This window comes from Ascaphus truei, chromosome 2 (assembly GCF_040206685.1).
Source record: "Ascaphus truei isolate aAscTru1 chromosome 2, aAscTru1.hap1, whole genome shotgun sequence".
Taxonomy (NCBI): Eukaryota; Metazoa; Chordata; class Amphibia; order Anura; family Ascaphidae; genus Ascaphus; species Ascaphus truei.
The window spans coordinates 373,177,405-373,194,568 of NC_134484.1; the positions used below are offsets into that span (position 1 = coordinate 373,177,405).

General features: G+C 41.1%; 1 protein-coding gene across 1 annotated transcript in view; it reads right to left on the reverse strand.

Moving 5' to 3' along the window:
* SNRK (SNF related kinase) overlaps positions 1-17,164 on the reverse strand; it is a 67,988-nt gene that overhangs the window by 28,287 nt on the left and 22,537 nt on the right. Inside the window, exon 2 of the mRNA XM_075587057.1 lies at positions 9,299-9,994. Within this exon, the coding sequence (XP_075443172.1) occupies positions 9,299-9,887 (589 nt within the window). The 5' untranslated portion in view covers positions 9,888-9,994. The remainder of the gene's footprint in view (positions 1-9,298; positions 9,995-17,164) is intronic.

The following is a 17,164-nucleotide window of genomic DNA, read 5'->3' on the forward strand; positions in this document are numbered from 1 at the left end:
AGTCATATGAATGGTGTCAAGCAAAAAATGGCCTTAAAGAGTGAGGCTACTGCACAGAGGGCCTTTATTTAAGGCCTGTAGCAGAGTAACAAATCTAATAAATACATATATAACACACCCACTACTCCCCTTCCTCCCCTCCCAGGAAGAGTGCGTTTGTCTGTATCTGTGACTCACACATTAACTGACACACACAAACACACTTGTCGCTCCCATTTCCTTCCACAAGTTAAATTAAGGGACATGGTCCCGGAGCACTGCACCTCAGTTGAGTGTCAGTCACTGCTATGGCCAGCATCAGCACTCCCAGACATGCTTTACGCTCGAGGAGGCGACAGGTCAGTCAGCAGTCAGCAATGCTGGCACCAGGATAGAAAATATAGATGCCCAGGACTTGTACAGGCAGGCTCCACTCGTACAGTAGGTTTCCTTCCCTGGAGCCGCCGCAAAGTGAAAATCACCGAAAAGCGGAACCGGTGACTTTGGGCTTCTGCGCAGACTTGCAATCCTGTGTTCTGCGCATGCGCAGACATGGTGGCCCCCTTCTCGGTACCGCCGGATACTCATTTGCTGAGTGCGTCATGCCAAAAATCTCCGGAAAAACGGAACAAGCGCTGAACCTAATGAATATGGGTATACATTGGGGAACACAGTATGAGCAGAGAGCGAAAAGCGGGGCCCTACTGTACATGTGTGCGCGCGCACACACACATTTTGCCTTTATTAGGAGAATCAGCCCCCACAGCAGTATGTTTTTAGCGCAACACCAATTACTAAATGAAGGTCAGAATCTCTAAATCATTAGTCCTTTGCAGCAAGGCTGGCTTGTGCTATGTGTTAACATGCACGGCAGGCCTAGAAACAGCTTAAAGAGATCAACTAACGTTAGGTTCAGTAAGGAAGCTTCGTAGTACCGCTTTATGTGGTTATACATACACATGCAATCATTTCAGGTGACAGTTGCTGAAATAAGACAACCAATGCATATATCACTTCCCCATGCAATAGCTGCTGTTATGGTAACCAGGCTGCGTCACACTGTCCCTATCCTGCTGGAATAGTAAGCACAGAAAGGCCAAACGCAGCACATACATCACACTCGCTGTTTAGCTGTGACCAAACCAAACATGTCAGGTAAGCCAACAATTTATAGCGTTGCCCAAGCTGTAAAGGCAGCCAAATCATATGTGAAAAATTGGGGGGGGGTTGAAGTGATGATCACACAGAAATTAGAATTAAATACAACTTTATAACCATAAATCGAACAAATGTTGATTGTTCATATTTATTTGATTACTGTATTATCTGGCAACGGCAGAACAAAATAAGCAATGGCTTAGCGCAACAATGATAAACAATAAATAAAAATAAGACAGCACATTTTGAATTTCATTCAATAAAAACAGGATTCCAAATGAGTCAGATCTGGGCTTTTGTTTTTCCTGTCGAGAAACACAATGTGTGCTCTGTCTGAGGCATAACAATAACCACCAGGATACACGCACGACAAAGGAGTGCTAAGCACTGGCGTTCCAAGTCCTCCCACTTGGGTCCCTTGTTACCAACTTGCAATGCTCTGCTCCTCAACATCCCACTTACTGTACGACACAGGTGTTCAGTTCCTTTTTCAACAAGCGGATTCAACGGTTATTGAAAATCAAGCGGATCATTTCTGGTCAATTACAGAACATTTGCAAATAACTTCTAGTAGGATACTCCATATCTTCATTCTTCTCATTTGTGTAGTTACAATTACTTTTTTTTTTAAATGGCTCATGAATGAGACGCAAAAGGTTGAAACAGCTGCCTGAGAGTAGGTTTTAGAGGCTATGCAATTCTTTAACCCAGGCTGTGCAATACAGGAGCCATAAACTCATATGGGGTCCATGTCAAAATGGACAAGCAAAGGGTGACACACAGTAGCGTGCTCATTCGATGTCATTACCCAGAATCCCTTGCTGCAATGTATGCCAAGAGAATGCCCAAAGGAAGGTTTGCATATCTGTCTGACACATGCAAATCTGCTCATAAGTTTCTTTCTCCATTTAAAAAAAAAAAAAAAAAAAGTGAACTCAAACTATGTTGGAAAGCTAGTGTTGTAAAATAAAGAATTTATTAAAATCAGCGAGAGAACAAAATAAAACCAGATGGTAGCACTTCATTAGACACTACTTGATATGATCTGCATTAAAAGAGCAATCCAAGCTGTTTTTGTTCTTCATTTTTTTTATTAAAGGATTGAAGCAGCAGAACCCCATTAATTTCAGCTCTGGGGACCCCCTTCTACCAGAGATACTTGCCTCCGAAGGGGGTTCTGGTATCTCTCTGCAGCTTAAAGCTCCCGCATAACATGGGCCAATAGGAAGCCGCGCCGGATGACATCACTGCTTCCTATTTGCCCGCAGGGCGCAGGAGAATTGAAAATCAGCCATGTGAATCGTGGAGTAGCTAAAGAAACCCACTACGAAGGCATCTCCTAAAGCAAGTGGTCCCCAGAGCAGAAATGAATGTGGTTCAGCTCCAGAGACCCCCTGCTTCAATCCTGAATAAAAAACATAAAAAACAAAGACACAGCATGGATTGCCTCCTACGTGCACTAAAATGCTAGCAGAAATGGGTGAATGAGGCCCATATACTGCAAAGTCATTGACAGATGTTAATGTTTAGACGGATCATGGTGATACTATTCTTAGCTTTTTGGTTATCTAGTACAAGTACTTCCTCAGAAATGTGTAAATCACTTGCAACAATCATTTTCTATGAACTCTAAACTGAAATTGCATTTACTTTCGGAACTTGTTGTACAAAATGTGCATAACTCCTTTTATCATCGATCAAGAACATAGTACTGCTGTGCATACACAATACGTTACATACTTGGTCTACAGATCTTCACTAAAAAAGTACTGCAAGAGGAAGTAGCGTCTTTATATAATATTTAGAATATGAAATAAATAGAAACCATGGCACAGTAAAAATACACCAACTACGGATATACAAAAGCAACACAAGTACTGTCGTTAAGAAATACACTACAAGGAAAAATAGAAAATGTATTAATATCAATAAATTATATACATAAGTAGAAACAAGTGCACGAGAGAGAATATAGAAAAACTTCACCCAAACACAGGTCTGATGAAGAAGACTCAGCACTCCAAATTGAAAAGTCAAAAGAAAATGTTAAGTATCCAAGATATGCATAGTACTTCATATACTAACTATCCGGTTACAAGATCCAACAGTGAATTTTCAATTAGTCTATCAAAGGCATTTTCCAAAGGCACATATTGCCTGTATCATGGAGAAGTTTTAATTCACCTATATTCTACCATCTACCTCAGGCGCATAAATGCCTACTGGATCTCCCAGGGAGACCAATCATCTCTGGGGTGGACTCAATGACGTTCAGCGTGTGCCAATATGTCGAGGTTTCTTCTACAGCCATACGTTAAACTAAGGTCATACTTGAGGGACACGCTGCATGTCATCAACTCTCCAGCATTGAATTCATACTTAATCAATAATTTTTTTTGTTTCACAATTATTATTTAGAGATCTGTGGAATGGCCATGGGTACAAGGTTCACCCCCAGTTATACGAAACTCTTTATGGGGTTGTGGGAGGAGAAATAGGTATAGAAGAACTTACAGCTAGGGGCGGCCTAGTGTGCTATGGCAGTTTCATAAATTAAATTTGGGATAGTGAGGAGCAGCATCTTGGGGACATCCTATTGTCGTTCAACACCAACGACATAGGTTTGAAATTCACTTTTATTATTAGTTGCAGGTCTGTTTTTTTTAATTTAATATGTCAATAAGTATTTAAACGTCATTACTAATACACATTTCAAATCTGCAACTGCAAATAGCTACTTGCATGCCACAAGCAATCTTCGTAAATGGTTAGACAACATACCATTCGGTTAAAAAGAGCGAAAATACTGTGCGCTACTATCTAACCCAAAATTTAGAATATAAATATAGTGCAGTGACTAAACCACATAAATAAGTGACCAAGAAATACATCACAATAATCACAGTGAGGGTGTATATATGAAGAAATTATATCACATAACCGTGTATTTGTAGAGGCGTCTGCTGCTATAAACACAGGGGGTGGCTCAGCACCCCCCACACTCTAAGAAATGGAAACAAAAGAAACAGCGCACAACGCCAAATAGTGAAGCAAGTAATGCTATATATTAGTAATTAGTAGTTTATTCTACGAAACATGTTGGATGATTTTTATCTAGTGCCTTAATATTGCCATTGCCTCCATTGGCTTCACCCTGCTAGTATTACTCCCAGTGGTAATTTTGGGCATATGAGAGACTTTGAGAGACTTTGACTGCCTCCCTGCCGGTTCCCTCGCTGCTGCGGAGACTGTGACGTCATCACGCAGAATCCCGTGACGGAGCGACAACGTGGCACGCCGAGTGTACCCTTGCAGAGCTGAGGTCTCACCCCCGTACAGTGGATCTGTTCGCTGAGCCACACGAGCTGCACCAGACGGCTTGGAAGCGCGAGCGGTCCCACCAAGCACCAATACCTGCAACGGAGCGTGGTTGCTGTAAAGGGAAATCCCCTTGGGAGCGATGTACTGCTGGATGAGGGGTTTTGGACATTAATCCTGCTCCTGAACCAACGTAGCGCCCCCGCTGAGAGAAGCAAGCTGCAGACTCTTCTGACAACAGTTGCTGAGTGGTAACTTGTGTGAAACACACCAAATGCACCTATTCCACTGTTTTGATGTACGCAGATTTATTACCCTGTAATTACTAATATATAGCATTACTTGCTTCACTATTTGGCGTTGTGCGCTGTTTCTTTTGTTTCCATACCATTCGGTTAAATTAATAGACTAATCAGAAATTGTTCGAAGGAGGACTTTTTTTTTTAAACAGTTTGATGTCCTAAAGGACAAATTTATTTTAAAAGGATACAAAAATGAATTAATGCAAGAAGCCTTTAATAAAGTTCAATGAACCAACAGAGATATGCTATTTGGAAACAAAAAAAGAACAGCGCAAAAAAACCATTGTGTAGTGTATTAAAAAATTATTTATAATATAAAGGTGAGTATTGCACGTACATCAAAAATAAGGGTTAATAGCATGACATGTTAGGGACATGTTACCACTCTGCAGGCACAGCAGGATTCAGACACCGGTTGCAGGACGTTCACCCTCAGAGTGCTGGTGTAAGATTCCAAAGTAAGCAGCTCAGCGTTGGGGAACCTTCCCACACCGTCACGGAGCTCTCAGCAGCGTTGGGGAACCTTCCCACATGGTCACGGAGCTCTCAGCAGGGTAGATCGCCACGCTGCTTCCGGGTTACTCCACGCCGGCGTGTGGCGTCATCAGGCAGCGTCTCTAAGCCGGTCGCGTCTTTGATGCGTCACTGTCTCACATTCAGCAGTCCAGCGGCACACAGAGTCCCAAACACGTCCCGTAGCAGAACAAATGTTCAATTTAAAACCGCAATGGGGATGCAAATAGTAAGAATAAAGGAACGTTCCTTTATTCCTACTATTTGCATCCCCATTGCGGTTTTAAATTGAACATTTGTTCTGCTACGGGACGTGTTTGGGACTCTGTGTGCCGCTGGACTGCTGAATGTGAGACAGTGACGCATCAAAGACGCGACCGGCTTAGAGACGCTGCCTGATGACGCCACACGCCGGCGTGGAGTAACCCGGAAGCAGCGTGGCGATCTACCCTGCTGAGAGCTCCGTGACCATGTGGGAAGGTTCCCCAACGCTGCTGAGAGCTCCGTGACGGTGTGGGAAGGTTCCCCAACGCTGAGCTGCTTACTTTGGAATCTTACACCAGCACTCTGAGGGTGAACGTCCTGCAACCGGTGTCTGAATCCTGCTGTGCCTGCAGAGTGGTAACATGTCCCTAACATGTCATGCTATTAACCCTTATTTTTGATGTACGTGCAATACTCACCTTTATATTATAAATAATTTTTTAATACACTACACAATGGTTTTTTTGCGCTGTTCTTTTTTTGTTTCCATGTAGCCTTGGTGTTTGAGCCATCCCCACAGACCAGCTGCACAAAACCTCACTCGTTAAGGTTGTATTGTATATTTTCTACATACCTTTATGTTAAATCACTTTTCCTATTATAATCACTCATGAGCGCAAGTCCTGTTTTTGTCTTCACTCAAGAGATATGCTATTGGCTGAATCGAAAACCAAAAGTTTGCTTAGGGGGGGATGCTTCTGCTAGATCGGTGAGAGTTACACGAGATGTCACTCTGTGAGGTCCAAATTTGGGTCCTTCCAAACTTATTACTAGATTTAACCTGCTCACTCCACAAACAAACAAACAAACAAACAAACAAGTACACTGATTGATATATTGATATATATATCAATATATCAATCAATCAAACATTTGAGAAACATTTTGGAACTGATCAAGTTGAACAAAACTCTACTGATGTTTCGGCATCTTTTACTAATGGGAACTTTAAATGTGGTAGGAACCACTATTGCTTGCAGACATCTAGTGACAAACGATACATTTGTTTAATGTAGTATTGAGAACAGTCCTACAATTGCTCATTTCAAGAAAATGTAGCGTTTTTGTCTGCAAGATATGCCGAAACATAAAAGGGGTTCTGTTTTTTTCTGAACACTGTATGTGTGAGAATATATAGATGTGTGCGAGAGGAGATATGGAATATATAATATATATATTATTCATTCCATATCTCCTCTCGCACACATCTGTATATTCTCACACATATAGTGTTCAGAAAAAAACAGAACCATATACACACACGTTTTAAAGCTGCAGTTCAGTCTTTTTTTTTTTTTTTTTTTTACTTCAATAGTTTCATGTGGGCAATCTCTAATTACCTAAAGAACTGCATAGCTGCCGGTAAATTCGTTCTCCGTCGATTGATCGTCGAAGTTTGGCGACATCTTTAAATATGGGGAATGTAAATGGTTGCTATAGTAACAAGCATGCTTGTTAAAATAGAATACAAGAAAATTGGTCTTTCAAAGTTGTTTTTTTTAAAACAGAAAATGCTAAAAGTATTTTTTCTTACTACAGAACTGATTTATTAAAAAAAACACACATGCAGGATATTGGCTGAACTGCAGATTTAAGTTATGGTGGGTGAAAAAGGCAACAAGAAACCTCCACCGTATTGCATATAGCAAAAAAAAAGATCACTTGTGAGCACATGCACATGTCTTAGACAGGTCTGCAGCCCTGACTTTCACCATTATCCCCAGCATACAGTGCTTCCACTGCAGCAAGGGATTCTGGGAAACGGCATGCAAATAAGCACACAATGTGTTACCTTTTGTCTGAAAAACCATTGTTAGGCTAAGGACCCGCTGCACGCGCCCACACGGCCGCTTTGCTTGCCGGCGGCGCGTGCAATTCACTGCACCGCGATCTGCAGTGAATTTTTGTGGGCGAGGGGGCAAAACGGATGGGGGCGCGGCCATGACGTGAGGGGGCGGGACCATCACACAGCCCCACAGCGCAGCGCAGCACTGCAGCCCCTCACACGGGGGGGGGGGGGGCTGAATCTGAGCACGTGGGAATCGGAAGGGGGATCGGAGCAGAGGGGGGAATTGGAACGGGGGGAGGGATCGGAGCAGGGGGGATATCGGATTCGCTGCCTTACGTGTCACGTGACGTGGCACTCGCCAAAACCACAAGCTCCTTGTAGCTCGGCTGGCGCGTCACAGCACACAGTCAGCCACGTCGGAAGGAGCCAGCGGGGACATCCAGATCGGAGGCAAGCAGCTGGTGGACCGTGGCCACGCGTGCCGCCGGCCGCAGCAGCGGGACCAAAGCCTTACATGGAGCACATATAAGCCAAGGCTTGCTGTTAACACAGCTTTAAAAGCACAACATGGGAATCAGATGCAAAGCCAGAGAATCCATTCATAGACGTGTTTCAACCTTAATGGGTATCATCAGTGTGAAGACATGTGAATGTGCTCACAAGTGATCTTTTTATTTGCTATATGCAATACAGTGGAGGTTTCTTGTTGCCTTTTTCACCCACCATAACTTAAAACGTGATGGTAAACCCTACAGTCTTGAAAATGCAAAGCCAGCAGTACAACAAACTTCACACTGATACCCATAAAGGTTGAAACATGATCAATTATGAAGAAATAGAAATTATCAGCGTGGTCTTCTCAATTATTTACCAATTTCTTTGCTCCCATGAATTTAGAGGCCCTTGCACACACACACACAAGTATATGGATCAATGGGCCCAAGATTTTCAGGTAGAGATTCCTTGGGAGGACTGGCAAACTATCTGGACCAATGCAATGAACACATCATTATGCACAATATCTAAAGAAAATATTTATAAAGTTATTTTCACTTGGTATTTGACGCCCCAGAGGTTGAAGCAGATTTATCCAGAGACCACGACCCTCTGTTGGAGGGGTTGTGGGAGTGTTGGTGATATGCCACATGTTTGGTGGTTCTGCCCCAAAAATACAGAGGCTCTGGGTAGTGCAGAACTTTGTGCAAGAGACTTTTGGGATAAGGATCCCTCTAGATCCGATTACAATGGTGTTGGGTAAGCCTCTAGATAATTTATACGAAAATAAATCTAAACTATTGTCACATAGCCTGACCGTGGCTAGACGCGCCTACCCCATGGGCCTGGAAAAAGCCCCCAACCCCCTCCAGGAGAGATTATCTTGAGAATAAATGAAGTGCAATTGATGGAAAGATTGACATCTTATGTTAGACATAGTTAAAGAAACTTCCAAAAGGTCTGGGAACCCTGGAACTCAAGGGGGAACGATTTATTCACTGTGGAGGGAGAGCTATATTTTTCCTCTTTCAGACTTGGTTATTTTATGTGATAGCTGGACCTGGGACTGAACGGCGTCATATTTTTGTATCTTTGTATTTTTTTATTTTTGTGTTTTTTTTATACCAGTGTTAAATTGGTGGTACCGCCCCAACCCCCTTTTCTGTATCCCTTCCCTTTGTTTAAAAAAAAAACAAAAAAACTAAAGCGGTCTCACATTTTAATCTGGTCTGTAACTGTCACATACGCCTATAATATATATTATCTTTAACTGGGCATGCAATGCCTTGTATATAATATATAACCCTGTTCGCTTAATGTAACTATGTATTTGCCATCATAACTCTGTGCCCAGGACATACTTGAAAACGAGAGGTAGTTCTCAATGCATTACTTCCTGGTAAAACATTTTTATAAATAAGTAAAATGAAAGAACAGGATAAAAACAGCAGAACAGACTTATTGCAAGATTGATACACACCTACTGCGGGAGCATCATATTCATCTCCAAGCAAGATCTCTGGAGCGGAATAAGCAAGTGATCCACAACTCGTCGTCAGCTTCTTGCCAGGCTGGAATTTGTTGCTAAAGCCAAAGTCTGTCAGTTTCACAAGCCCCTGCTTCTCAAAGAAGACCACATTTTCTGGTTTCAGGTCCCTGTGCACCACATGCAGCTTGTGGCAGTAAGATATTGCATGAACTATTTGAGCAAAGTATTTCTTGGCTAAATCTTCACTGAGACCTTCTTCATGCTTCATTATGTAGTCGTACATGTCCCCTCCATCACCGAGTTCTAAGATCAGATATAGTTTGGTCTGTGTATCGATCACTTCATAAAGGCGAACAATGTTTGGGTGTTGCACCAGTTTCATGCACCTAACCTCTTGAAAAAGATGTCCCGTGGCCAGAGTGTCTAGTTTGGTCTTGTCAATAACTTTAACGGCTACCTTTTCACCTGTAAAGACATGGCGGGCCAGTTTGACGACAGCAAAATGTCCCCTGCCCAAGGTTTTATCCAGGTCGTAAAGTCCGGCAATCTTCCCATCATATCCTCGCTTGAATCCCGCCATGCTGTTCCAATTGACAAAAGATTGCTGAAGCTTTAGCCGTTATGCTCTTCTCATAACAGAATATCCGAAGCGAGCAAGGAATGCATTTTTATTGCGGCCAAACACATCTGCAACACAGAAAGCAATATATTAAAGCATGAAGCCCAGGTAAACTCTGGTTTACACATTCATATTAAAAATCTGCAAATACACACACGACAAATTAAAAGGTATTATGAGATTTAGCGGGTTAATTCAATATACACCAAACGTTCAATGGGAGTTTTCAGCCGATACTGGCCTGAATGGCGGCTTTAGAGTTAGGTTGAAGTACCTGCTTAAAATCTAATCTAAATAAGCCAATTCGTTACATGTTTGTGTTCTGTATTGGAGATTAATGTTTTAAAATAATATTTGACTGAATTATGTTAAATACTTTTGAACAAAGTCTTGGAAATGTTTGTAAACAATATACATTAAACCTGTTACACTTCGTTATCTTCTGCATGTTAAAGCAGCAAAATCTTATGTTTAAATTTTTTTTTAAAAAAATCAGTTCTGTAGTATTAGATAAGTGACTGTTTGTTTTTATTTACTCTTGATGCCATTTTAATGAGTTTTAAAGCATCCTTTAATTTCTATAGCAAGTTTGAGCCCACTTTTCCAGCAGTGCAGGATATTTGCAACACTTTTCTGTTTGTGATAATTTGTTGCAAATGTTCCCAGCAGTTTGAGCTGCAAATTGTAACAATACTGTAGATAGTGTTACCTTAGTAATATAACGATACATTGTAGCTGCCAAGTTACACTGACTGAAGCAGGTATTATGTTAGGCAAACAATCAGGATTTTGAGAGATTTATAACTGGAGCACCAAACGATTGCCAGCTTTGGTAAGAATGTAGAATTATACATTGTCACATACTTTACATATACAAATAAGAAAGAAAGAGAAAAAACAGTTGAAGTAGTATTGCTGCTTTAAACTCCCCACCAGCCTTACACCCCATACCTAATGCTTTGAGAAGCTGTTAACACACCATCACCAGCATCTTATTTTTTTAATTAACGTAGATAAAATATGATACTTTATTAAATGTATTAATAACCTCCCACCATATCAAAATAAAGGGTCAGTTAGTGGTTTGACAAGGGAAAGTAAATAAAATTGATTTAAATATCACTGGGTTGTAAACTCAAAACCTTTTATTTTTAATAACTTATACGTATCCATTTTTTTAAAGGGATTGATCACCAAGATTCTAACTTATTAGACATACAGGGTAGTGCTGCCTTTACTTTGTTACAAACAGGACTGCATCTTAACAAAACTCTTTAGAGAGATCAGGTAAAATAACACTTGTTTTGTGTTTGATAAAACATGTACAGACAGGATGAGGGAGCAGGGGATGTTACACCATATGTGAAAAACACACACTATTTTGTTTTGAATATGTTTGACATACAATGGATAAATGGAGTACAATGAACTACCGCCATCTAAGAAGTTTCACTTCAAAAACACACATGTATACCCCGGTTTAAGGACATTCACTTTAAGTACACTCGCGAGTAAGAACATGTCGCCCAATAGGCAAACGGCAGCTCGCGCATGCGCCTGTCAGTACGTCCTGAACAGCAATACCGGCTCCCTACATGTACCAAAGCTGTGCGCAAGCGGGGAGACTATAGAGCCTGTTACAAATGCGTTATTTACATCAGTTATGCACGTATATGACGATTACAGTACAGTACAAGCATCGATAAGTGGGAAAAAGGTTGTGCTTCGCTTTAAGTACATTTTCAATTACATACATGCTTCGGTCCCATTGCGGGGTATGCCTGTATACAAAATAGTGTAATATGTTTGATACAGTAAACAAATGGTGTTGAAACCTTCAATGTTTCTACTCACATTTAAGTGAGTTGACAAAGGCAGAATGCAATCAGTGGCACTGCATACACATCATCATGTGGGAGCGTGTGGGTTTACCTCCAAATGAAAAAAAGAACTACAATTGTGCAGATATATTCAAATAATCTTTAGCTAAACAATAAATATGACCTGGCCCATAGAGTGCACACTTACCAGAAGGCCACTCTTTTGGGCAATTACAGTGAAACAACGCAATCAGGATGGCGCTCACCACCTCTGTAGCGCCTATCTATTGTTTAGATACAGATTAATTTAATATCTGCGCAATTGTAGTTCTTTTCAGTGAGTAAAAGACACCGACTCTGGCCTGGGAAACCTGGTTCAATTCCCGGTGTCGGCTCCTTGTGACCTTGGGCAAGTCACTTTCTCTCCCTGTGCCTCAGGCACCCAAAACACAGATTGTAAGCTTCACGGGGCAGGGACCTGAGCCTGCAAAATGTATCTGTAAAGCGCCACGTAAAACTAGCAGCGCTATACAAGAACATTATTATTGTAATGAAGTAATAAAAACGCCAGCAAGGGCAATAGCAAAATAATTGGTTATTTTTGTGACCTATGACCACGAAAACGTTCCAAAGTGAACATAATAGTCAACTATGTTTTATTACAAAACGTAACGTTCATTGACTATTCTATTCCTTCTGTAGCCGTGCTTGACTGCTTTACTGTTTTAGTAACAATTTGTTGCTTACCATTACAAAGTGTGTTACCTTGGGAGAGAGAAAAAAAATTAAAATAAAAGAAAAAGAAATCTGAAGTGGAATAGCACCCTCAGAGAATTGTCCGCTTCACACACTCATGCTCTGCACCCTATGAGAGCTACAAGCCACCAGTTTTCTAAACGTGCATCAAATGTGGGTACGTACGTTAATTATTTTCCGACTTTTACTTCCCAAGCACTACCATCAAACGGGAAAAACGATCTAATAAGTATAATAGTGTAATACATCTTCATCAGGGGGGACGAAAATACACAAATTAAAGGGATACCAGTAATGACGAGTGGTTTCTGTCTGAGAAAGGATCTGTGCCCCGAAACGTTACATTGACTCTGCCTTTGTCATGAAGTAAACGTCAACAATTTTATTGCAACCATTACTCCACCTTTTTAATGTTTTGATCATTGATATACCCTTATTGTGAGAGTATAGGGGCATTCATGGGCTAGTCAGCACCAGGATTTTTGATTTCCACATACTTTTTAGGCAGAAGGAGTGGTTTGGATGTTCTTCATTTACCAGTAATGAACGGAAACCAGAACAAATAGTCAGGAATAAAAGGAGACACTAAAAGGCCTTATTCCCAAATTCCCTATAGTTCCAAATGTCCATTTGGCCAAAAAGAACAATTGAAGATAAGGATTTTTAGCCCAAAATGTCCCGAATGGCCGCTTCGCTCTACATATAATTACCCCCTAAAGGTGTACATTGAAATAATACCTCCTTTGAACTTGCATCTCTGCCACGCACACATTTCCCTTACCACCAATCATTCAGTCGTTAAAGGTTATTGATTTTGACAAAATACATCATTCATTAACTGAAAACTATTTAATCATCTGAATTTTTATGTATACGAGTATTAATTAATAAGCGTTATATAATTTTGCTGCATTAAAATATGTGCATTATCTAAGGAGCATGTGCTTCTGTTCTTTTTAGAAGCTATTTTTCTGAATCTGGTTGATCACTTTTAGAAGCCGATTTGACTACTGTGATTATCTATTTTCCCTGTGAATATCATGTTGCTACTTGTCATATTTTCACTAAATGTGACTATTTATGGTCTTCACACTGAGTTTTTTTTATACACGTTTGCATAGAATTGCATTTGTTTATATACCTAGTCTCATACATGTGAGTGCACTCATTAAATTTAGTGTATATTTATTTGCGCTGATAGTGTTTTTACACACACAGTTTGTGAACCACTTAGGATTTTCACATATATTTCAAACCTAAAATGTCATTAGATCTTAATCTAAGTCCCAATAATAGATCAATATAACCTGAATAAATTACACAAAAACATTACTTTTTCAATATTTATTTATCCACAGATTATTCAACATTCAATATCCATGTATGGTAAAGTATGTGAGCCTTTAGATTCAGTAGCCCTTGAGCAGCAAAGACTTCAAAGTGTTTCCTGTATCTGCTGGTCAGTCACTCACATCAGTTTTGAGGAATTTTGGCCCAGTCCTCCTTACAAAAGTGCTTCAACTCAGTGACATTTGAGAGCTTCCTTGCATGGACAGCTCGCTTCTGGACCTACCAAACCATTTCAATGGGGTTTAGGTCCAGACTTTGACTATGCCATTCTAAAATGCAGCATTTCCTCTTCTGTAGCTATTCTTTTGTAGATCTGCTTGTATGTTTAGTATCATTGTCTTGTCTTATTGCATGACCCACTTTTGCTTCAGCTCAGACGGATGGCTTGAAATTCTCCTCTAGAATCTTCTGACAAAGGAATTCATGGTTGTGTCAATGATAGCAAGCCGTCCAGGTCCTGAGGCAGCCCCAAGCCACCACACTCCCACCACCATGCACTTGGGATGAAGTTCTTCTGTTCTAATGCAGTTTTGTTTTTCGCTAAACAAAGTTTCTCATTGAGGCCAAAAAGTTCTACCTTTGACTCATCTGCCCAGAGAACATTGTTCCCGAAGTCTTGTGGATCATCTATGTGCTCTTTGGCAAACTTCAGACGGCAGCAATATTATTTTTAGAGAGCAGTGGTTTCCTCCTAGCAATCCTTCCATGAACATCATTCTTGCTCAGCCTTTTTCTGATAATCGAGTCATGAACACTCACATTAGCCAAGACGAGGGTGGCCTGCAGATCCTTGGATGTTACTCTGGGTTTTTTTTTTGTGACTTCCTGGGTGATTTGGCGTTTGTTCTTAGAGACATTTTGGTAGAACGACAGCTCCTGGGTCGAGTGACCGTGGTCTTGAACTCTCAATTTGTCTGACAATGGATTGATGGAGCCCCAAATTCTTAGAAATTGTTTTGTAACCCTTTCTAGGCTGACGAGCAACAACAACAACTGCTTTTCTGAGGTCCTCCAACAGTTCTTTGGATGGTGGCATGACGTGTTTCCACACACCTGTATGGTGAAGACCAAACTCACAAAGTTTCTGATCTTTATATAGGGTGGGGCCCCCCAAACTCACACCTGAAGATCTACCTAGTTATTTAAAACACCTGATTCAAATTATTCCCTTTAATATAGTGCCTAAAACCAGGATTACTTTCTTTTACACATATCCCGACATTTAATTACACATTGTTTGTCTAATTAATACATCATTTTGTTTTAAAAGACATGGAATTAGTTAATAAAAACCCTAATGGATATTTAAGAAAAGACTGGGTTTGATTCAAGAAGGTAAACATTGAAAAACTATGGAATTTCCGCAATTATGATTGCGGTACGCAAACGTTTTCTCGCCACTATATATACACACATACAGAGACACAAACATACACACATACACACACTTTCAATGTGCATTAAACACAAAGCTTTGAGGAAATATGCACATTATAAAAGTATATCAAAATCACCTACAGTACAACGTTAGAACTTAATTCATTTATAATGATCATAAGCCTACAAATTCAATAGAAATGGAAATGGAATAAACCTCCCATCATACTGAATGGGTTAACGCAACTATTACAAGCTTAGGCATAGAGGAAGAATGTTTGACGATTGCTGACACATAGAATAGCAATTGACTTAAGAATTCATATCATCCTGTTTAACTGCTATTTTTACATTCACTTAATTCTTCAAGAGTCACTGCATCTAGGCAATTTCTTATGGTGGGTGTACTTCAGGCATTCGCAGTTCACACATGTGTGCGTCTATTGATAAAACACACACACCCCAAGGATCCCTTTTATTTTTTCGTCATATCAACAAAATCAGTCATGATTTGAGCAATCATAGCTCTGTCACAGTAGATTTACTGTCATGATAGCAATATGAAATATTTATTTTTAAAGTGTCATACAGTGTTTACATTGCTTACAAATGGTCTTTAAAAAAAATTAAAACGTTAAATCCCTGTCCAGGCCTAGTTATATGTGCTGATCTAGGGATAAAGGATATCTGATTTTGCAAGTGGGGGGGATTGAAATATAGCTTCCTTGATACTAGAACAAACACAACCCTTTCAAAGGTACCTTGAAAATGCATTCTTAAGGGGATCTGCAAATACCAGAGGGTGGGGCTAAGACGGTATCCCCCCAAAAAGTTTGTGAAATTATAAAAAAAAATATCAAATGCTGGGCCTGAAAGCAATTCACAAGAACAAAAATAAATAAATCGATATTTGAAACCGTTGCAATTACACAATTCAAATTATACCAAAAAACAGTATTATTCTGTTTCTCCTGCAAAAATAGACGTGGAGTGGTCATATTTTATATTCAGACGTGTATCTTTAAGAAGCAATCCAGTCAGCACGTTAAAAAAAACAATTACCTGGCCAGGACGCGGAGCTGTATGGTCGCAGCTCAGCTACTCAATACAAGACCTAAAATAGACAAAACCCCATAGAAACACCCATTAAAATATATTGGGTTGCCTCAATCTCAGGTGCTTAGACCACCAAAGCTGCTGAGCGCACTCCGACCGACCCTGGGACCACCCTGCAGCCGAACCCTTGCTCGGAAAACTCCGGCCGATTTCCCCACAACCAGAGTCCCCTAAGATGTCCAAGATGGCCACCGTCTTCATGCAGCTCCACTAACCTGGAGGAGCCGAGACCAACGAGCTGCCCGGAGGTGAACGGAGGGTACCCTACGAGGACGAGCTCCCCCGTGACTGGCGGTGAGATCGGACGGGCTCCGGGACCCAATCAGGTGAACGCCAGTGAGCACAAGTAAAGCGGGGAGTGGAAAGCCGGAGGTAAGATCGGCAGCGTGGGTCATTCCGAGGCCTAAAGTCGAAAGATCTGGAGGGGGGGCAGAGCGGGGTGTGGGGAAGTGGCCGATCGGGGACCTTCGCGTCGATGCTGGGGAGGGCTCCCAGCTGTCGGCTGCTGCCTGATGCGGTCGCTGTGGAGGCCCTAACAGCAGAGAAGGACAGCCATCTTACTCCAACAACCTATAACGTGTCTGCAAAGAAGGGTGAACCAGTCTAATCCCCCCCCCCCCCCTGCTAATCACTGTACCAAATCCTCTAGCAGGCGACTTGGCTATAGCGGGACCCCGTCCCTTCCCCATCCTATACATATCTGGCTAAACTCACGGTGGTGTGCAGAGGATAAGTACCACTCTACAAAAAAAAAATCTACGTCCACAGAAAAGCCTGGATAGAGGTGACCAAGATGGCGTTCTGAGACCCAGGTTCTGT